Source organism: Mixophyes fleayi, chromosome 11, assembly GCF_038048845.1.
Source record: "Mixophyes fleayi isolate aMixFle1 chromosome 11, aMixFle1.hap1, whole genome shotgun sequence".
Taxonomy (NCBI): domain Eukaryota; kingdom Metazoa; phylum Chordata; class Amphibia; order Anura; family Limnodynastidae; genus Mixophyes; species Mixophyes fleayi.
Window position 1 is genome coordinate 24,108,893 of NC_134412.1, and position 22,927 is coordinate 24,131,819.

General features: G+C 41.2%; 1 protein-coding gene across 6 annotated transcripts in view; it reads right to left on the reverse strand.

Annotated features, from left to right (window-relative positions):
- Positions 1-22,927, reverse strand: part of PPFIA3 (PPFI scaffold protein A3) — a 118,285-nt gene that overhangs the window by 78,005 nt on the left and 17,353 nt on the right. For all 6 annotated transcript variants that reach the window (XM_075191591.1, XM_075191587.1, XM_075191589.1 and 3 more), the window contains exons 2-3: positions 11,719-12,299; positions 375-476 (exon numbers count right to left, since the gene is read on the reverse strand). In XM_075191591.1, the coding sequence (XP_075047692.1) occupies positions 375-476; positions 11,719-11,952 (336 nt within the window). In that variant the 5' untranslated portion in view covers positions 11,953-12,299. The remainder of the gene's footprint in view (positions 1-374; positions 477-11,718; positions 12,300-22,927) is intronic.

Sequence of the window (22,927 nt, forward strand, 5' to 3'; positions counted from 1 at the left end):
ATTTGCAGTTGCTCTATAACTGAGCGCCAGCTAATAGTTCCTGTTCTGAGATTACTGACAGGAAGTACGACGTGTTGGGGAAAAAAATCTCCCCTCAAGGTTATCTCAAAAACAATATTTAATTCTGTAAACGTCTACATATCTATTTGCGACTATTATTAGTAGCTACTTTATATAAACTTAATCCAAGCTTAAGAAAAAAAAAAAAACATTGGTATACACACCTGCATACCTTCAGCTTTTTGACAACCCCCAAAAAAGCTGATGGGTACAGAGAGAGGAGGAGAGGCTACAAACATCCCTCCCTCATAATGACTGGCCTTCTCCCACCACCACTCTTCTTCCTGTACTCCCAATGTCATCTCCACACTCACCCGAGTGTTGTTCCTCTCCGCCTTCAGCTCTGCGATCTCTTCCTCTCTCTCCAGAAGCTGCTCACGACACAGGTTCAACTCCTTGGTGAGGGCCGCAAACTCCTGAAAAGCAAAACCACAGGGGGGCGTTACACCAGCGCAACAAAAGCAGCACAACAGTCAAATAAAAAAGGTGATCACTTCTTATAAAACGGCTTACAGATGTGTAGACTCCAGGTACACCCATCTCATTCCCTCCAAGATGTAAAACGTGGGAGCCAATACCTTTCCTGCCCTACGGCTCTCTAAACGTAACAATTTATTGTTTTATTCCTTTTTTTGAGCTAAAGTAAAAAACGTGAAGTCCCCACATGGAGCAGACAAAGTTTAAAATGGCTTTAAGAGAAAAAAACTCGTGAAGGGGGGAAAAAAGTGAAGTTTCTGCCAACTGCAGGAAGGTGAGGACGGGATGTAAAAGCGGCAGCAAGATCACACTAGCTGCTTTGTGTAACCTGCGTCTCAGCAGGCTCCCAGGGGAGCCAGTGAAAGCCCTCACAGACCCCTGTGAGCACACACAGCTCGCTTTGTGTAACCAGGCACCTCAAAATGCTCTTTTGTTTACTGCTGGGTTTCCTGTTTATTTATTTTCATTTACCTTTTTTACGTAAGGGGTTAACAGACGCTTTTCAGCATTACATATTAACCCTTTGATAATTACATTTCCCAGCTATAGAAAATGGTGATTGGAACATTGTTGTTTCGAACGATACTTTATTGACAACTTCCTTGTAGGGCACGGCATGCATATTAATTTTGGCAAGTGCGGTGAGGTAAATCTGAGGCGATAGGGGAATCGGAGCAGTATTTTGCACGGTGACAAACGTTAGCAGTTAACGTACGGTTGTGGGAAGAATGTCATTTTAGGTGACTGAAAGGGTCATGAAATAGATGCCATTATCTGGTACCAAGCAGGGCAGGGACAATGGACATGTACATTGGGCAGCACGGTGGTTTAGTGCTTAGCACTTCTGCCTCACAGCACTGGGGTCATGAGTCAATTCCCGACCATGGCCTTATCTGTGTGGAGTTTGTACGTTTGCGTGGGTTTCCCCCGGGTGCTCCGGTTTCCTCCCACACTCCAAAAACATACTGGTAGGTTAATTAGCTGCTATCAAAAATTGACCCTAGTCTCTGTGTGTGTGTGTGTGTGTGTGTGTGTGTGTGTGTGTGTGTGTGTGTGTGTGTGTGTGTGTGTGTGTGTGTGTGTGTGTTAGGGAATTTAGACTGTAAGCTCCAATGGGGCAGGGACTGATGTGAGTGAGTTCTCTGTACAGTGCTGCTGAATTAGTGGCGCTATATAAATAAATGGGGATGATGATGATGATCAGAAGTAAGTGTCTTAAATGCCTGGTTGCAATAGGGAGCATGCTTGGAAAATAAAAAGGCTGGCAGTCCAACTAGGCCTGATAGATAATCTGGTGAAGGGATTCACAGAGATTTATTGGAAAAGCAGTCACATAGCCATCTAAGGATTAGGCACGGCTACGGCACTTCGTGCTGAGGAAATACTACCGGGTTTTGACGAGAGGAGCAAAAAGCATACTTGCCCAACCTCCCGGGAGAATGTCCAGGAGACTCCCAAAGTCCGGGTAGGTCTCCCGGGAGAGCAGGCCCTTCTCCCGCATCTGCACAGTTCCTAGGATGGGAGACCCCATGACGCGCTTCTAGGTGAATTTCCTAAATTGACCCCGCCTCCAGCGGCAAAATTACACTTCTGCGTAATTGTCAGGCCAAAATGACAATTCACCGCACAAATATGTCCTCATACACCACTACCCCTCCGGGATCTCCTGTAGGGGAACATTAAAAAGTTGGCAAGTATGGGGCAGAGTAGACCCAGATACCAGATTATGAATATACTGTACAAGATCTTACTTACTTCTACATAAAAATGAATTTGTATATTACAAGTAACTGATTTAGAACTTTTCGGCAAAATCAAATATATGTAAAAAAACAATATCCCTATTGTAACTGCAGTGCGAGTATACCTACCTGCCTTCTGTCATAAGACTCACTCTACCAGTGGATACAGGTTAATGATATCATGGGTGGTCTCTGTCCACTGTGCGCTTTTATAGATTAAGAATATGTATCCAAATTGGAGGCAGGAAAAGGAATTAACACATATTTAACACATGGTGAAGAAACAGTATGCTGGCATAAACGCACGTGAAAATCTCTTTCTCTGCCTTTCGCTACACAGTGCAATTAGGACATTTTATTTTTTCAGACACTTACAGTGACGGGAATAGCTGTTGACTGTACTCAACACTGTACTTGAAACTTCAATAATGATATCGGCATTCAATTCAACAGCACTGTTATTATTGTTGTAGTTGATTTTAGTGTTTTTACATCCTGTAAATAGGTTTTACTACAAGAGTAGAAGCTGCTTGAATCTTTATCACGGGCTTTCTGCAGTTTTGAGAGGGCAGTTAAATAGCTTGTCTATCTGGATCACATGATAATAAATAGACTAATCTCAAGCCAATATACATGCTGTAAGAGATTATTTATTAAATCACAACATTGATTCATGAATCCTGCAGCATATGCAGTTGTCTGTGTGATCATTATGAGCCAATCAGGAAACCCTGTTCAAGACAGGTGGATTCCCTAAAGGTGGATGATGTCACCAAAAGCTTATAAATAACTCCTCATACAGTGCATAATGTATCAATCCTATAGATTGTCTATGGTATCATTAATACTGTATTATATACACTATGCCAGTGTTGGCTAACCTGTGACACTCCAGGTGTTGTGAAACTACAAGTCCCAGCATACCCTTTCAGCAATAAGCTGCTATATATTGGCAAATCATGCTGGGACTTGTAGTTTCACAACACCTGGAGTGTCACAGGTTAGCCAACACTGCACTATGCACTGTATGATTAGTTGAGAGGGTATTAATGTCTGTGACATTACATACACTGTGGTCTGTATGAGGCAGACTAACGCTTGTTAAGTGCTATTTGTGCCACCGCAATGGGCTGGCCAAACTCGTTTCAAAATCAAGCATTCGAAAATCGTCATCAGCTATTTATATAGCGCCACTAATTCCGCAGCGCTGTACAGAGAACTCATTCACATCAGTCTCTGCCCAATTGGAGCTTACAGTCTAAATTCCCCAACACACACACAGATTAGGGTAAATTTGATAGCAGCCATTTAACCTACCAGTATGTTTTTGGAGTGTGGGAGGAAACCGGAGCACCCGGAGGAAACCCACGCAAATTCGGGGAGAACATACAAACACCACACAGATAAGGCAATGATCGGGAATTTACCCGGGTGAAATCCCATCATGGGCGTTTACCCATGATGGGTTTTCTTTTATAACATTAATAGTTTGTATTGAAGTTTTGTGTTTAAACAGGGGAGGGATACAGACAAAAAGGGAGAGAGAGGGGAGGGGTTACAAAGTGGGCAGCAGATATAACCGTAAATATCTTTACCACACAACATACTTCTAGGTACATAATATGAAAAGCTAGTGGGGGGAACAAACAATCGCCTAGCCTGAAGAGCTCAACTAGAGACCAGGGGGATCACAGTTGGGGAATGAGAGGGAGGAGGGCTGAGCAGGTCCGGGTGGGCCTATAAGTCTAGAGCCTTCTCCGTCAGATGTAAATATGTTCCACGACATCCATTTAATGATGGGGGAGGATATTGCCATAGAGTATGGGACGTCTAGAGTCTCCATTCGGAAACTAAAGTGGATTTTTCCAATGACCTTATGTAGAGTAAGGGGGATGGTTGCTTCTATAATTGAGCAATTGCCACTCTAGCAGCTACCAAAATATGACCCCATACATAACGATGGTGTTTGGACAACTGTTCAGGGTAGAGATGTAGGAAGGCTGTAAGTGGGGTCTGGGGTAGGGAAACTGACTGAAGTTACTTTCCTGTCTAGATCAAAGACCTCGTTCCATAATGGTTGAATAACTGGGCAACATATGCATAAGGTCTCCCACCTCTACACAATTATGCCAACAAAATTTAGAGTGATTAGGCCATATCTTCTGGAACAGGACTAGAGTAAGGTAGGTGCGATATAGTAGTTTAAATAACATTTCTACATGATTGGTACACTTAGATATTGTAGATATATTACTATATATAGCGTTCCATTGGGCCGGGGAAACGGAGACATTGAGATCTGTCTCCCACTTTGATTAAGAGATGTTTGGGGATATCAGGCATGTTGGAAAGATGTAGGTACCAAAAAGTGATAACACCTTTGTTGTTACCCCTAGTTAATTTGGAGTGGAGAACAGCTGGGGGTGGTAGAAGTGGAGAATTTTGATGACGGAGGTCACCTATCCAGTGCCGCAAACACAGTTATTTGTAGAAATCTTTGGGGGATTTGTTGTAAGTATCCTTGCAGCTGTGCATATGAGTGGAGACCTCCAGAGCCAAATAATTGTGCAAGAGATTCCTACCCAGGCCCAGCTGGAAATATCAAAATCTGGGAATAACGCTGATATTGTAAAGAGATATTGTTAAAAGGACCGGTAAACTCAGTGGCGGCTCCAATGGTTCTGTCCCAAACTTTCAAGGCATCACTAATCGAGGTCAGAAAATTAGAGGAATAGGGTCTCATCGATTTGGGGAGCCATATCAAGTCTGAGATAGGGCACACAGCATTGAGTGCTTGTTCAATATCCACTCAGGGATTTTGTAGAGAGTGGAGGGACCAGTCCCTAATCTGAGAGAGTATGTAAGCCTCTTCATACCTGATCACATCTGGCAACGTTAGGTCCCAAAGTCTTTTAGGTAGGATCATGCGGGCCCAACAAAGCCTGGATGGTCTACCGCTCCAGATATAACGGAGCCCTGATGAGTGAAGTGTGGCCATGAATTTCTTTGGAAGAATAATATAGTCCTAAATAGAATATGAGCTTGGGAAGAAGCATAATTTTGTAAGCCACCACCCGGCCCAACCACGAAACCTCATATGTCATCCAGGAGCTCGATAGTTTGTTTAGTTGGGCTATTAGAGGCAGGTAATTAACTTAAAATATCTGAGATATTGGTGAGGACATGGATCCCTAGATAGGGTATGGATTTTTCTTTCCAGACGTATTTAATGATGGGAGTTCACATTTGCAAAAACAGTGGCCATGAAAGTGAATTCACCCCTGTTGGCATTTTTCACATTTTAGTTACATGTTATGGAATCAAATGGATTTATTTAGGAATTCTTAACACTTATCAACACAGCAGCCGGGAGACTTTAAGAGATAAGTCCATCAGGCTGGTTGGAGGCCATTTGGCTGGAACTCTTTGACTAGATATGTACAGAGTATAGTTTATTTGTAAGTAAAACACATCACTGTGACTTTTGATCATTTTCCTGCTGGAGTTGAACATTTCTTGTATATTCCAGTAGGTTTTCCTCATCCATACCGGTTTTGCCCTCGATTTTGACAGGTTTTCCAGTCAATGAGAATCACCTCCATAGCATTCTGCTTCCTATCGTGAAACATGACGGCAGGATAGTGTTCTTAGGCCTTAAGGCCAAATGGTAAACTCCTGACTTCATCAGACTACAGAATATTCTTCCACTGTGTATCATGCTCTCTGGCAAACTCTAGGCAATGATGTCATGTGACTTTTCCTCAATGACAGTTTCCTTTATGCTACCCTCCCATAATGCACTGATGAGATCTTCTTGCAATAATGCAATTTTTTCCATGACGGATTGTTCTATACAAATTCACAGTTATGCCATATTCTCTCAATTTCTTTACGATGGACCTTATAGTTAGATTTGCTATTATTTTTTTTATCTTCATGATGAAGCTCTCGATAACAAATGCACTAACCATATAGGAACCTCTCAAAGATACTTTAACTGTACGTAGGTGCTTTCCGAAGATATCGGATTGCTCCAAGGTTTATTTAGGGGAGGCATGCTTGCAATACATTGTCCGTTTTTTTGTTTGTTCTTTAGACAAATTATTATTTTCTTTAAATTGACATCACAGAGAATCAACGATAAGAATTCCCAAATATATCATTTTTATAGATATTTTATGCGCAAGTACAAAAAATAGCTTTACTATTTTAACTTTTACTACTATTATCTTTTACTAGTCATTAAATGATGCATTGTACTGTTATTACAGAACATAAGAGCTGAATTGTATTTTGTAAGAACAGGAATTAAATTAATAACAGTGTATAATCCCATAGTTTTAGCAACCGCCACTTATAGAAGCAGAATAATGATAAATCTGTGATTTCCAGCAATTAGGAGCAGCAAGTATCTCCAAAATGAAGCACAGCTAGCGGATTTTATTTTCATTTCATGCTTTTCTTTTTTCTGTGGTGTAGGAAGATGCACAGAGGATATTTTGATGAAAGAAACCCTTTGCAATCGCAGAGAAGGTTCATCTCTAAGCCTGGCTGTTTTACAGACCCCTGCTGGTTAACTTCAGGCACCAGCGCTGGGCAATCCCTGTTCCGATGTAATCATCATAGACCATAATGACTCACAGATCGTCTGCCTGAAGCACGCTCTTATTTCATTGATGAATTATTTATTTTCTTTCACTTTAAAGGCACTCTAACCCGAGGTCTTCATTCTCTTCATTGTGCCTAGTACAGGTGAATCTATGTTCGTTTTATGCAATCCCTGTACAATCTATGATAAACTTAGGGGTCTGTAGCTGCATCCACTTTGCCTACTTCTCTGTCAATTCTGGTTCATTAAGGAAAGGAAAGCAAAAAAAAAAAAGGAGTAACTTTGCACCTCGGCAAAACCATGTTGCATTGGAGGGAGAGGTAAATTTAAAATGTGATGGCAGATTTATAGTTGGGGTAGAGCATGTCCTAGATCAACTTTACATTTCAGTGTAAAAAGAAAGCTATCAAGTATTTGTGTGCTGCATAAAAAAAAAAAAACAGCCAGTATTTATCTTATGTACAAAATAACATACTAATTTGCACCCCCTGTACTGTAACATGGTTTGCCCAGGAGCAAACTTGCTCCTTTTTTGCCTTACTTTCCTTGATGAATCAGGCCCTATATATTTACCACCTAATCGCCTATATTTTACTCACTTCTTCCTGTCCCCTGAGACATTTTTTCCAGGGCTGCTCTGTTTCTTTTCTGGAAAACTTTTGAGCTCACATTTTAAAACGGCTTCCACAACACTGGTTTTTAACCTTGGCTATAAAGCAAACCAGAGAGCCCCGGGAAAATCAGCTGCATGGAATAGCCCCAGGGGAAGGGAAGGAGCTATTATTAAGTAAAACGCAGATATATGGCAAGAAATGTATCAAGCTGAGATTTTCCGGCGGGTTTGAAAAGTGGAGATGTTGCCTATAGCAACCAATCAGATTCTAACTGTCATTTTGTAGAATGTACTAAATAAATAACTAGAATCTGATTGGTTGCTATAGGCAACATTTCCACTTTTCAAACCCGCCAGAAACTAGCAAATATCCTACTTATGCTTTTTTTTTTATTTTACAGAGACAAATAAAATATTTTTATTGGTTGCTATTTACTTTTCTTAAAGGAGTTATTATATTTTAATGGTCTCCTTCAGGTTGCTCTAGATCAGGATTGTTTGACGAATCCTCTTCTCAGCCGATCCTAATCTGGTCCAGCCCTTGCAGGCATGTCTACATGTAACTATCACTGCGCCTAGATGGGGAGGTGACTGGCTCTGAACCTCCATAGTTGGATATCCCATCGATAGTAATGGAAGGAAACACACTTATAAGCAGAAGTGAGGATATGTTTGTTTCAGAGTTGGTTATCTTACTTACAGACAAGACCGTTTGACCAATGGAGGTGAAGGGATTTGTTTGAGATACTTTTCAGTCCCTTGTCTACCTGCACGGTACCTAGTGTTTGCTATGAACCACAATGCATGATGGAAGATGTCGTTTCATGCACAGTGGCTCACAGAAGTTTTTTGATGATAACTTTTCAAATATTCAGTAAAACAGAAAACCATATTTAGTTTTATAATGTATCTATAGACATAAGTTTAAGGTGTCAATTCTGCTTGCGAAGCCAATGTAAACTGAAGCATCTTTCATACATTAGTGAAATTAAACTGCACGAGAGGGTACCGATTGAATTTACCCTTTGAACAAAGCAAAATGTATTGAGGAACTTTCATAAAAGTTGTTGCAAAGGAAAAGGGAGGTGTGGCCGACAGCAACCAATCAGAATCTGACTGTCACTTCCTAGCGCAAACATTTAATTGAAGCAGATGAAAAATGATCGTATAGCCAATAGCAGCCAGGTTTCATAAGTAATAATTGACAGTTTAATAGAAGGTAAATACGTTTTTTTCCTCTCCATTATCAATAAAAAAAGATAACCAAACACTGGGACATAATAAAAGGACTTCAATTGTACCTTTAAATAATTTTATAAAACTTCCCCTTTAGTAGCATTTTAAAATATATGATCAATATTATAATCATTATAGTTTATTTGTATAATGCTATTATATAACTCAGTATTCCCAGGTCGATTCTCAATGCTAACCACAATGTATCAGAGCCGTTCATTTATACATTTAATCGATGAACTGCTGTGATACATTGTAGGCTTTGTTTTTAAAGTTTTACTGGTAAACACCTTTCCAGGAGAATTTTGAAATCTCGCACTTTTAAAATATATTGCAGCTGACCAATCAGTACCCTGGACACATTGCAAACCATGATGCATTAGAAGAACAGAGTTTCAATATTCTCCTGCCATTGAAGGAGGAGGACAAACAGTCATTAAACAGCTGCCGAGAGGACAAGTATCTTCACATGGAAAAAGGGTCACTGGCATTGGACCTCTGGTATGGTGATATTTTAGGGGACTACTAGTAAAACACCACTATGGGTGGACAATTCTTTTAAGAGCACCAATATAATAGATCCAGGTGCTCTCACCATCAGCACAATTAAAAAGCCAAGTTTGGATGATAATTTGGAGTACAGCACATCTCACCGGATAATTTAATAATAAATGTGTTGGTATGTGTTGTAGGAAGTCTACAGGAACCCATTTGGAGCTTAGCCAATGTAGCCAGGATACCGGCTGGCGTTCTCTTGGGTGTGAAATACCAAAAACTTTCAGTTGTATGGACTTGAATAAATTAATGGGTTTCTGGAATACACCAATCAGCATACAAAGCTATTTTCCTGCTGTCCTCTGGAGACTGGTACCGTTGGTCCGGGCCTTTATAAGTGCACGTACTTGTCACAAACCAAATGATTTCACAAAGTGTGGAGGCCGGAGAGGACGGCACTAACTAACTCAGTACAGACGGTTGTAAATCTCGATCTAAAATACCTGCGTTCATTAATACTCAGCAAATGACGCTTAGACGAAACTCTGCGAGATAGATATTTAAATAAAATACTAAGTAACTGCCATAAAAGCTGTGGGGGAAAAAATAATCTTTCTTAAAAATTCTCCATTCACGATTTAAATAGCTGTTGCAGGAGAAGGCATTTCAGTCCTCCTAGCTAGAATGACACGCTGTAAGCAAAGTCATTACCATTCAGAGCACACAAACTGCTAATCTAATCTTCCCACGTACTTCATATTCAGGTCCGGAGAGGACACAATGGAGCCTGTGCCTACAGGACTATTTTTAGTCTGATATATGCCTGGGCTGCAGCCTTGGAACTCAGACTATCTAGGCTGATCCTACATAGAATATAACTCTATTATGGCACAATCATGTCTCCCTCTGCAAGCTGCCGATACTAAATGTTGCCGCTTAACGGAAAGAGCACAGCAGCAGTGAGGCTTAGTACCGAGCACCAATATAATAATATAATTCACGATGGACTTCAGGTCCATTCTGGTCTTCTGCACTTCAGCTATTGGAACTAAAGCTCCCAGAAAACTCAGCTGCCCCCTAGGAAATGTATTTCTTAGTTCGGATGTATGAAGAGTTGTCTTCTCCTGCTCTGAAACCAGGACCCGAGTGAGGCCACATGTGGGACTGCAAGTACCAGCATGAGATGGTCCTAATGGCTGGCATTGCGTGAAGATACGTGGCCTACCTCTGTGCTAGACGGATGTCTCTTGTAATAATCAGCTATGCCAGGGTTTCCCAAACCCAGTCCTCAGAGCTCCCTAACAGTGCAGGTCTTCCAAATCTCCTTGCTGAAGCACAGGTGTATTCATTACTGACTGACACATTGTAACAGATCCACAGGTGGTCCTAATTATGTCACATGTGATCCGGAAAACCTGCACTGTTGGGGAGCCCTGAGGACTGGGTTTGGGAAACCCTGGGCTATGCCTTTAGCTTCAGCAATTTGAGTCACACGTTTCTATACTGTTATTAACACTTTAAAAAGCCACATGGGGACAAAAGAAGTACATGCCCATGACCAGAGCCGTAACTTAGAATTCTAGCGCCTGGGGCAAGAAAGACAAATGCCGCCCCCCTAGCCCTCAATTTTAACCAAATGAATCTAAAATATTCCTAAATTGCGCCCCCCTTCAGCGTTGTCCCCTGGGTGGTCGCCCCTGTTGCACAGCCCTAGTTACGGCTCTGCCCATGACCAGCTCAAGCCCCGACTTATCTACCGAACGATGCCACACCCAGCCTTCTATATACCACATCCCTTTCACCATCTGAGGAGCGCGGGAAAATGAGAGATGTAACCCAAAAATAAGAGGAGCAGACGGCTCATCTTCAGGAACTGAATCCTCCCCCCTCCCCCCCTCAGACTACAACTGAGGTTCTGCATGTTGGCTGTGGTATAATCAGCCTGTATAGCACCAATACAAAGTATAAAGGTGATTCTTTATAGGTCTACCCACAATCCCTCCAAGCAATTGGCAGGAGCAGGGAACGGACTGAAGTTAAAAGTGATCCCTTATTGGAGCCCCAAACAGATGTTATCGGCAAGCTGTCCAGTACTTGACAACAATTGCATTTGGCGGATTCTATTTGTGTACAAATCGTTCATTGAAACCATAATTTGTATCAATTAAAATTCAGAAAACATTTTTGTGTGGGGACCTTAAAATCGCCTTAAAAGTATTTTAATATTCACTATTATCCTGTATATAAATGGTAGAAATCTGGTGACACCTTTTTTTTTTACATTTAAAGCGTTATATATAATCAATATGCAGTGAGTGGCCGTTTTGTAGACATCAGATCACGGATTTCCTGGAAGCCATATAACACTACATGAAAAGCAATAATTTAAGAAATGAGTATTAGACGTGTAAATAATTAACTGACTTCAATATACACTCCGCACAGAAAATATAAAAGTACGATGTACCAGACGGTGCTGTCCTCACCTGTGGTAGGGCGATGTTCAGCTGCCTCTGAAGAGATTCCTTCTCGTGACCTAGTTCTCGCAACCGAAGCTGCGCGGTGGCCAGGCTCTCCTGAGTCTCCCGGAGAGTCTCCAGCAGCCTCTCCCGCTCATTCAACATGTTCACCATCAGCTGTTCGAAATTGGCATCGTCAGAGCTGTAGGTGGACCCCCGGCGGTTGTCCTCGTTAATGGTGGGCATCACTTCGCACATCATCTTGGCAGCTTTGCCTCACACAAACGGTACACCGAAAAGAAGGCACCAGGGTCGAGGGGGGGCTAAAAGCCTGGAGAAATGCTGACAGATCCAGTCACGGCAAACGGGTGGGAATAAGAGGCGGCACAGGAATGGTCCCACTTGTGTACATCAGATAAGACGACGTGAGGGTGAATATTTACATGAAGGCCAAGTGCAGTGTCCAGCTCAACGCATCTTTAACCCGGCCAAGAAGAGGATCCCAAGCGGGTGACAGAGTGGAGATCTGAGGCTCAAGTCCAGAAGTTGGGGGTTCCGCTCAAAACAGCTACAGATCATTTAGAATGTTATAATAAACATACCACCACCTAAAAGGAAAAAAGAATAATAAACATATTTCATAACCACATTACAAATCTGAAACACACATATTTATTAAAGATAACTAAAGAGACAGAATGATGCTTTTATTTTTTCATTTATAGAATTATAGCGTAAACGGTTTTAGTTTTAAAGTTACAAACAAATATATTCATGTATCACAAATGAACCTATCATCAGAACAGGAAGTACTGTACATATTGGGCCTGATTCATTAAGGAAAGTAAATAAACAAAATTAGTAACTTTGAACCTTGGCAAAACCATGTTACAAAGCAAGGGGTGAAAATTTGTTTATTATTTTGCACATAAGTTAAATATCGGCTGATTTTTCATGTAGCACACAAATACTTGATAGCTTTACTTATCCACTGACATTTAAAGTTGATCTACGACAGAGGGGTCAGGGAACTTTTTTACCTTTTACCCCCAAATATATTTAAATAAGCAGACATTACCCCCTTGATTTGAAAGGAAGGAAATCATATATTATTAATTATTGGAATTCAAAAATTTTATTGAATCTATTCAAAATTTCTTTGAAAGCTTCAACTTCAAAACTTCAGGTTTTGGAGAAATGATGTTGCTTCATTTTTGATACGAGAGCATCAATATTGGGGCATTTTGGTGTCAGAGCAATTTGGATACAGTCTTCGGCGTCCAAGCGATTTCTCTGCTTTGTTTTTATGTTTGTCAGAGTGGAAAATCCTTGTTCGCAAAGGTAGGTTGTTGCAAAAGGCAGTAACTTTTTGACTGCCTCCTCATGTGCAATTTTGATGCCTTTGCAGCTGTTGACATCCAAAAATATGACAGATCTGCTTTGTTTTCAAATGCAATACATGCTATATTATTGCATCGAAGCTCAAGAAGTGCCTCTGCCAACCCTTGAGGCTCTTCTGGTACAACAGCAATTTCACATTTAAAGGGGTCTACAATCCAACTGACAGCATGTGAATCAGCAGCATTACCCCCAGGAATTTCATTTTTACCCCATTTGGGGTAATTTACCCCTGTTTCCTGACCACTGATCTAGGATATGCCCTACCCCTACTATAAAGCTGTCCCCACACTTTAAATTTACCTCCCCCTTCAATGCAATATGGTTTTGCCAAGGTGTAAAGTTACTTTTTTTTTTTTGCTTTACTTTCCTTAATCAGGCCCATTGCGTCCTCTTTGTATGTATAAGTCTGCGAATATGTCTAGTTGTGAAGAAACAATTAGAAGAAAAAGGTTAGGATGGTAACAGGGGAAACACTGGACCTTTTGGATGGAAACGCAATGGAAAAATCATGTTTACCATATGCCGGTAGACCTCCATATGCACTGTCCACGTTTTGGAAGACCTGTCTTTTTTCTAACCAAACTTCTTCCATGTAGTTGCTTTTTTGAGTTCAATGAAAAGCTATATACTATATAAATCCAGGCTGTGTGCTTTTGTTAGTGAACCTGTTTATTCTGTACAATGAACACGCCTGTAGTGCATTTTCTCAAACATACAGTATATTAGAAACAGACCTGGCTTTTAGCGGTCAGACACGCGACAACAGGGGATAGGCAGTGCCCATACAGCATTGGAAACGTAATGTCACTCAGAAAATTATATATTTAACGTTTGTCAAAGTATAAATGCCTTTGCATATTAGCATTTTCCTGTGAACGGTCAAATAGAAATCAACCAGTATGGGACCTATTACCCAGATGAGAGCACCATGCCTGAATAAAAACTAAATTGCATTTAAAAAATCAACGCCTCTCCCTACACTGCTCTCTTAATAATATTGTAGGATAATAACGACTGTGATATTTGAGACTAAAGTCTGTGGACCTTCCAGACTGAATATAACTGGATTGAGGAGACAATTGTTTTTTCTATCTGAGAACAGTTTCGCAGGCTAGAGCCTGCACTGAAAAACTAACATATCATCATCATCACCAATTATTTATACAGCGCCACTAATTCCGCAGCGCTGTACAGAGAACTCACTCACATCAGTCCCTGCCCCATTGGAGTTACAGTCTAAATTCCCTAACATACACACATAGACATGCAGACATAGAGAGACAGACTAGGGTCAATTTTGATAGCAGCCAATTAACCTACCAGTATGTTTTTTGGAGGGTGGGAGGAAACCGGAGCACCCGGAGGAAACCCACGCAAACAGGGGGAGAACATACAAACTCCTCACAGATAAGGCCATGGTCGGGAATTGAACTCATGACCCCAGTGCTGTGAGGCAGAAACGCTAACCACTGAGCCACCGTGCTGCCCATATATTTCTGTCTGAATATACATATATATTATATTAAGGTGTATTTTTTACAAGTCAATACAAATGTTTTATTATGTCTATATTTGAATAAATGCTTTAAGAATTTTAATTTAAACTACCAAGATTGGTAGTTTATAGGGCTGATGGCTCTGTTTTATCTCTACAATATGCTCGGCAAGTCCTAATCTATAGCCAAGTGGCTACTAAAGTGTCAATAAGCATCTGTGTGTCATTTGCAAACCTCTAATTACAAGCAGTTCGCTAATTTAAGTTTCCGTCCTCATTATAATCTGCTACTTACACCTGCGCCTGACAAACCGCAAATATAACCTCTTCTTCAGTCCTATCTGCGACCATGGCCCAGTCTCTGAATCCATAAGCAATTGCTTGAACATCACACTTCCTTACTGTACTGTACACCCCCTGCCTCCCCCATAATGCCCCTTCAGGCGTAAGGAGTCGTAAGTGGGAACAATTTGCAGGTCCAAATAGCCGCAGTTGCATATAATCAAATGTGGAGCACACGCAGTGTGAAAAAACACAAAAATAAGCTATGCAAAACGTATGTCTCACTCTGAATCGGGCCCTTAGGGGCCTATTAAACAATTTTCAGGTTTTTGTCCTGTTAAGTATCATCTGTCACTGCAACGATGACTAGCAACTTTTCGGGGAAATTTACTATAAAAGTCATGTCGGGACAGTGCATCTGATAGGACGCTGTCCCAGTGATGACTCTTTTCTGTTGAAGTCTCAGAGTTCTGACCCGGAGTCTTTAATGCACATCCGTAACCTCGGGTCTTCAGATGGAGTTAGACATCAGGACCAAGCTCCAAAAAAAACAAATCTTTTTGGAGCTTCTTAGATTTGCCTACACCGCAGTCCCCATTGACCATTATGGGAACTGCGGTTAATGCGGTACTTTGTCTAACGCAGGGCTTAATAAACAGGACCCTTGGGGGGAAAACCCCCCGAAGTACCGCTGCGATAAAACTACTACCGTTATTACGGTAATAGTACGCGTAATTACCATTATTATGGTAGTTCCAATGCCGACTTTTGCTCGCAGCTCAGAAAGCCGGGTTAATACTACCGTAATAACGGTAATCTCTGTAACGCGGCGGTACTTCGGGGGGAATTTAATTCTCCTCTTGCAGTTTTAACAACACTCCTCGCGGATTCTGAAATCAGGTGAGCAGCCATAACCGTTTGCTTCCAGTTTGGGTGTCATGTTAAACATACTGTGTTCTGTTTTTCTTACTTGCAAAATATTTAATACCTATAAATCTGGATAAGAGTCTAGCACAAATTAGACCTGCTAGATGTGACTCTTATTTACTGTCCTGTAGATAATTATACAGACATATATTACGGATTAATTTACATATTATCACAATATGGATCTCTTATATGCACATGTCAATGTTTGGGGCAACATATACGCTTTTCTGTACTGTTAATGTGTACCAAAATGCATCCGTAACTATCACAACCTTGCAGCCAATTCCGTCTGGAAAGGAGGTACAGCTATGGCCAATCATAAGATGATTACACTGCACAGGGAAGTATGGGGTTTTGAGACAATCTTTACACATATATTTGGAGTACCAAATGAGGCTTATATCTCTATGCATGAAAAATCAGCAATTATTGCATTTTGAATAATGACTTCCACATTAAAGTTGCCATATCTATATTTCTCTCACATTCTGCAATACTCAACGGTAAGCAGCCGAATCCGATGAAACTCAAATCTCCAACATGCAAAGCGTTAAAATAAATTGCTTTCCCAAATACTTTCCAAATAAAATATTTACATATATGAAAATATGATATTTCTTCCTGGGAAAACAAAAAGTGACTTTTGCTGTATGGATTTCACCACCAGCATTTTAGAGACCTGGAAACTGCTGCAATTAGGGCCCCACCCTGATTCCGTGCAGCCGGCTGTCCTCGGGTTCCTCCTTGCCTCACCCCGAGTTTCACCCTCCGTAACTAGCAAAGATGTGACACTTTCACAACACTCCCTCGCTTCTTGCCCAATGGGTTACAATATAACAACAACACAGTCATTTATTTTTGGCAGTAAAAGTGGAGAGACAGGATAAACTATGTAGAATACAAGTCATTTACTTGTATTAATTGGACAACATCTAGTAAAATACACATGTGCCCTGCACTATTTAGCTATTTCTGCCATTGTAAATGACATAACGTAGCATTATCTAAGTGTAAGTCTATGACAAGGGCTGTACTGAAAATACAATAAAATCACTATATTGAGATCCTTCATAAAATCCAGTGGCTCGCACTACAAAATACAAGATAAGTAGACAGACAGATAAAAGATAACCGAGACAAGGCTGTAAATATTTATTACCATGACTGAACGCCAGCCTAATGAGGCACATAACAAGGAGCCATTTATGGATGAGCTAAATGCTGACCAGTTCTAATGGTTTCTGGCCAATGGAATGGAGAGGGAGGGCATCTGTAATGTGTGATGGGTACGGGGCAGGGGCAGCGTGTGATGGGTACGGGGCAGGGGCAGCGTGTGATGGGTACGGGGCAGGGGCAGCGTGTGATGGGTACGGGGCAGGGGCAGCGTGTGATGGGTACGGGGCAGGGGCAGCGTGTGATGGGTACGGGGCAGGGGCAGCGTGTGATGGGTACGGAGCAGGGGCAATATGTGATGGGTACGGAGCAGGGGCAATATGTGATGGGTACGGAGCAGGGGCAATATGTGATAGGTACGGAGCAGGGGCCATATGTGATAGGTACGGAGCAGGGGCCATATGTGATGGGTACGGAGCAGGGGCCATATGTGATGGGTACAGAGCAGGGGCAATAGCGTGGTGAGCACAAAGCAGGGGCAATAGCGTGGTGAGCACAAAGCTCACACTATAGTGAGGTGGTGTAAGGATTGGTGCATCAAGTTGGTTATTTAGGCCATACAAAGTATTATCATATATAATCTGCTCTAGTAGTATGCTAGCTACAACAGTAATAAGTTACTAACCCCATCCCAAATATTTTCTGTACACGGTTCTCACATTTTCTGACTCTAAACTTGTTCCAAACATTTGGGAAAGTCTAACTATGTAACTGGCCCATCATCACCGACTAATATTATCATCAACTGCTATCTTTACAACTTAATATTTGAGCTTTTTCCTCCTAGTCATGCTGAGTAGACCCAGAACAGGTTTTTTTTTACTTGAATAAAGTAATTAATTCGGACCCGAAACTTGCACATGTATGAATAGCGGCATCTTACACTATAGTACAATTAAATTTATTTAATTTTTGTTTGAGTGTTGTGCTATTCACGATTTCTAAGTAACAGTTATTCTACACTCCGTAATCATGCACCTTGGCTGGGTGATTTTAAAAATGGGGAAAGCATAGCATGAAAATTAGGGGTCTATGTACAAAGCCAAAATCCATGCAGAAATGTCTGTTTCCGCATAGCTTAGGTATAATTAAATTATGTTGCTATTTAACATTAGCCCAACACAGGACATATCAGAGATATCTCCTGCATTAAGCCAACTACCGCAGTCCTCATTATTCTCAATGGGGACTGTGGTCTGGACTTTTTTTTTTTACCAAGATCCGAAAAGCGTAACTTTTACAGCTTGTTCCCCGATTGCCAACGCCATCGTCTATCCTATAGGGAAAGCATCGCATGAGAAACATCACTTCTCCCCTCCCTCCTCCTGCTAAGAGCGCATGTGTGTAAAAGCCAGTTCGGAACCTGGAACTGCTATCCTAGCTAATCAATTTTAATAAACAGGCACGTTAAATCACTGCGATAAGAAATGATAATGAACATGCAGAAAATATGAAGGGTCATAAATAGACCCCTGGGGGTATATTTACTAATCTGCCGGTTTGAAAAAGTGGAGATGTTGACTATAGCAACCAATCAGAGTGCAGCTTTCATTTTGTAGAATGTACTGAATAACTGAAAACTAGAATCTGATTGGTTGCTATAGGCAACATCTCCACTATTTCAAACCCGCAGTTTAGTAAATCTAGCCCCTATTCTCTAAAAAATGTAACCACCACTTCGCTGGGGGAGCATATAGCACATGTATGAGTAGGTGCTTGTTACACGGAGTTTCAAATTTAAAGTTCTGTTTGATTGTCCTCAAATATTTCATGAAACATTGTGTGGACTACGGAACAAAACCACGGCAAAAGGTTCAAGGCTAAGGAATAGGTGAACCAACAATAGCTTGAAATAGAGACACATTCCTTCAAACTAAACTGGACAAACACATTTTGTATTGATCACCATGACAAAAAGGACCTTCAAAGTCAGCAGCATGTCCTGATTTTAGGACAGGGCAGTTTGGACATTTGTCCTCATTTTCTTATCTCCGAAGGTCTTCCTGGACTTGTCTAAAGCTAGGTACACACTACAGAAATTTCCACCAACTTTTTATGCCGAGCGATTTTAAATGCGATCGATGGTCCGATCGCTCGGTCCATGGACTGCATACACACTAGCCTTGTTTAGGACGATAAATGGAAGAGCGGACGTCCCTTTAGCGACTTTATACCGCCATGTTGTCGTGAGCAGTGACTGTAATTTCGCACTCACTGTTGTGGATCGGTTGGAAGTTTATACACACTACACAATGGAAACGAGATTGGCACGAAAATATTTAATGGTACGACCAACCAAATGAGGCGACAATCGTCCACTTGGGCAGACTTTCGACCATCGTGTCACTGCACACACTGACCCAACTTTTGAACGAGCGGTCGTATGTCGCCTGATTGAGACGATTATTGGACCTAGCATTACATGGCTTTCCATCAATGCTCGCATTGACTTCCTGCATGGCCTCTGATGAAGCATTACTCTGAAACAATATATATGACAATCTGCCTACTATTAAGGCCACAACTCCACTACAGTCTATTCACTGTACAAGCAGTATGAATGCTAATTACTTATAAGTTCTGCACAGAGAACATTACGACTGTATGTCTTACTAAATATTAATTGGGTGAGAATACACTATAAAATTGTGTATTATCCCCTTAATTTTATAGCACAGGGCCCCATATTTTTCTATGACCTAGAAGATATTTTTGCACATTCTTCATTGTAATATCCAAATGAAATATGCTACAGAAATACTCCACCATGCCAGCCAATAATAGTAAATTCACTTGAATAGACCAGGATGAAAAAAAAAAAAAAAAGGTATTTTCAATAGAAGTTACTTATAGAGAAAATGGGTGTGGTCATTTGATGTGATGCGAATGGATGTGAAGATGGGTGTGGTCATTTGAGCAGAAACGCCTGTGGTCCTGAGGGGGTTAATAAAATCATATTTTCACTGCACCCACCCACCTAGTTATTATTTTGAGTAATCACACATCTAAAAGACACCTTATTTGTAAAAACATTACAAAAAAAAACATTTTTTTGCCGAAATGACCAATGTTACCACTACGGTTCCATTCACCACAAGGATTTTGATAGGACAATTTCTATGTTTAACTAGTATCCAACTCATTATTCTTATATTTATTCTGTCATATAAAAATCAGATTTTAAGCCACAGCAACTTTCGGTACCAAAAGAAAAATATGTAACGTTCAGGTCGATTTTCTAGTATATTTTTGACATAACAGTGATTTGATGGTTCCAGTTTTATCTTTATTTCAATGTATAAATTGACAAAGTTTTTATATTCTTTGAGATATTCATTATTTTTAACTTTTTTATTTCAAAGTGATGTACTTGGTTTAAGATGGTTTTTCTGGGTAATTTTCGCTTGGGGCAAAATATGATTACATCTGAAATGAAATACTTCCAAAAATCCCTTTGTGGCTTTCTTCTCTAGTTTTCCTTTGATAAAAAAAAAAGGCAACCATCAGAATGAATGATACACACCTAGGGGTAAATTTATCAAACTGCGGGTTTCAAAAAGTGGAGATTTTGCCTATTGCAGCCAATCAGATTCTAGCTGTCATTCTATAGAATGTACTAAATAAATGATAACTAGAATCTGATTGGTTGCTATAGGCAACATCTCCACTTTTTCAAACCTGCAGTTTGATAAATTTCCCCCTGGAGTTGTAGTGTAAATGATTCTATGTTGTTGCAGTGTAATAGTTTGCCCATACCTCCCAACTGTCCCGATTCCGGTAGGACAGTCCCCAGATGAGGGGACTGTCCTGAGGTCAGCACCTTTGTCCCGACATACAGAAAGTTGGGAGGTACCATGGCTAGCCGATGCCGAGGACACCTGTCTGGTGTCCACGACAAGTGAAGGGTGATTTTTGGGTACAGGAGGGGTGTTGGGATAGGCCTAGCACGTCACCTAGGGTGTGTGACCATGCACCCTCACATGACACAGGCATGCCCCCTAACGTGACACAGACACAACCCCTTTCGGAGCGGTGTCCCGATTTGAATATTCACAATGTCGGGAGGTATGGTTTGTCCTGTATGCTTCCTTCATAGTTTTATACATTTTTATATACGGAAAGACGCTACCAGACACACGTATATTAAATAAGTATACTGCCCTAAAGCTAATGCCCCCTACCCCTACCTGGAGACCAGGGGGCCGATACATGAAGTTAATTTTCCCGGGCGCTGCCGGTTCTGTAATACAGCATTATAAAATCAATTTCGTTAACCATCTTTAAGGGGGTGCATGAGCAGGAGAACCTATCACAATACACAAGGGGGGGGGGAGGGCTCCAGATACTTTTAGCTATGACAGTGACGTATCGCATGGACGTCACAGTGATAAAATAATGGGAAATTGTGTGATTAAATAAAATTTACACTGTTCATTGTGATAACTGTTTAAAAAGATTGAACAAAAAAAAAAAATATACAAACAGTTGAAAGAGAAAACAATAATTAGCCTTTTGCACAGACGTGTCTACAATACTAAAGCCTATGGCAACAGTGTAGCTACAGCATACTTGCCAACTCTCCCGGAATGTCCAGGAGACTCCCGCATTTCGAGGCGAGTCTCCCGGACTCCCAGGAGAGTGTGGTAATCTCCCTGATCTGCCCAAGTGGGCAGAATTAGGTCCAAAACGCTGCAACTCACCGGGAATCGCTGCGTTTGGCCAAAATGATGCGATCTTCGGAGCCCCGCCCCCTGCGCGCATACTACAGCGCATACTTGCTTGCTCCCTTGGAATGCCTGGGAGGCTCCCAAATTTCCTCCTGGAATACCGGAAGAGCAGGAATCCTCCTGGATCCCAGGGAAGTGTCATTAAGCCCTGCCCCCACAGCGTCACCACGATCCCTCCCACACTTGCCACCTGACTTCCCCTCCGTGATCTAGCGGAAGGGAGAGACTACAAGCTGCCAAGTATGCCCCAACAAGTGGCAGTTTAAAAATAATGATGGGAATATAAGCAAATGGAATGTGATAGTATTACAATGGAGGCAGTAGAAGTGACATTATGGCAAACCACCGTACACACCCCCCCCCCCCCCACTTCAACCACTGATTATACATAATCAGAATATATGTTTGACGTTTGGTAGATCACAAAAGATTGCTTGTCTTTAGAGAAGATTATAGAGACCAAACATTTGGCTCCTGTACTACAGTATATAGATTACTGTGTTACACGTTTTCTCAGAGAGTAGGACAAACACGCCTGCAAGTGCTACGGAGTCTGCTGGCGCTATATAAATAAATGTTGATGATGATGATTGCAGCAAGCGTGGCATACAGAAGGTTATAGATGTTTTCAGGAAAATTGTAGGCCAAAGAAAGCCTCTGCTAGACATGACCCAATAACTATACACATTAGCTTCTTAAATCCCATGAATGTTACCATCATAAATCAACTGTAAAACTGTCAACAACATTTAGAGGGGGAAAAAAAATAATGACATTTTGCAACAGCCGTGCAAAAATGCCAACTACTATCTCCTTTCTGCAGTGCAAGAGTCTGAGGTATGTAGCAGGAAACCCAACCGTAGACAGGCACTTTGTAATATGACACACTGAGCGAATGGGTAATATATAATAGGGACGGAGGCTTCCCTTTGATACATATAGGTATTCATCTCATATATGTTATTGCAGTATTAGTAACAGGGTATAAAAAGGGTGGTATTTATTATGTGCTATGTACTAGGAGTGGCAATAAATCCCGTCACATCAAACATTAAGGCTTCTTTATATGTACGTATACAGCAGGTATACTGCTATACAAAGGTTATAATTATATATGCTGCTACAGTTCTCTTTTGTTATCTGAAGGGCCCAGATCTGAATGAACAGGGCAGAAAGCCTTTGTGCTGTGACTGCAGGTGGATAGAGGTCACTGGTATCACTGGGGTTA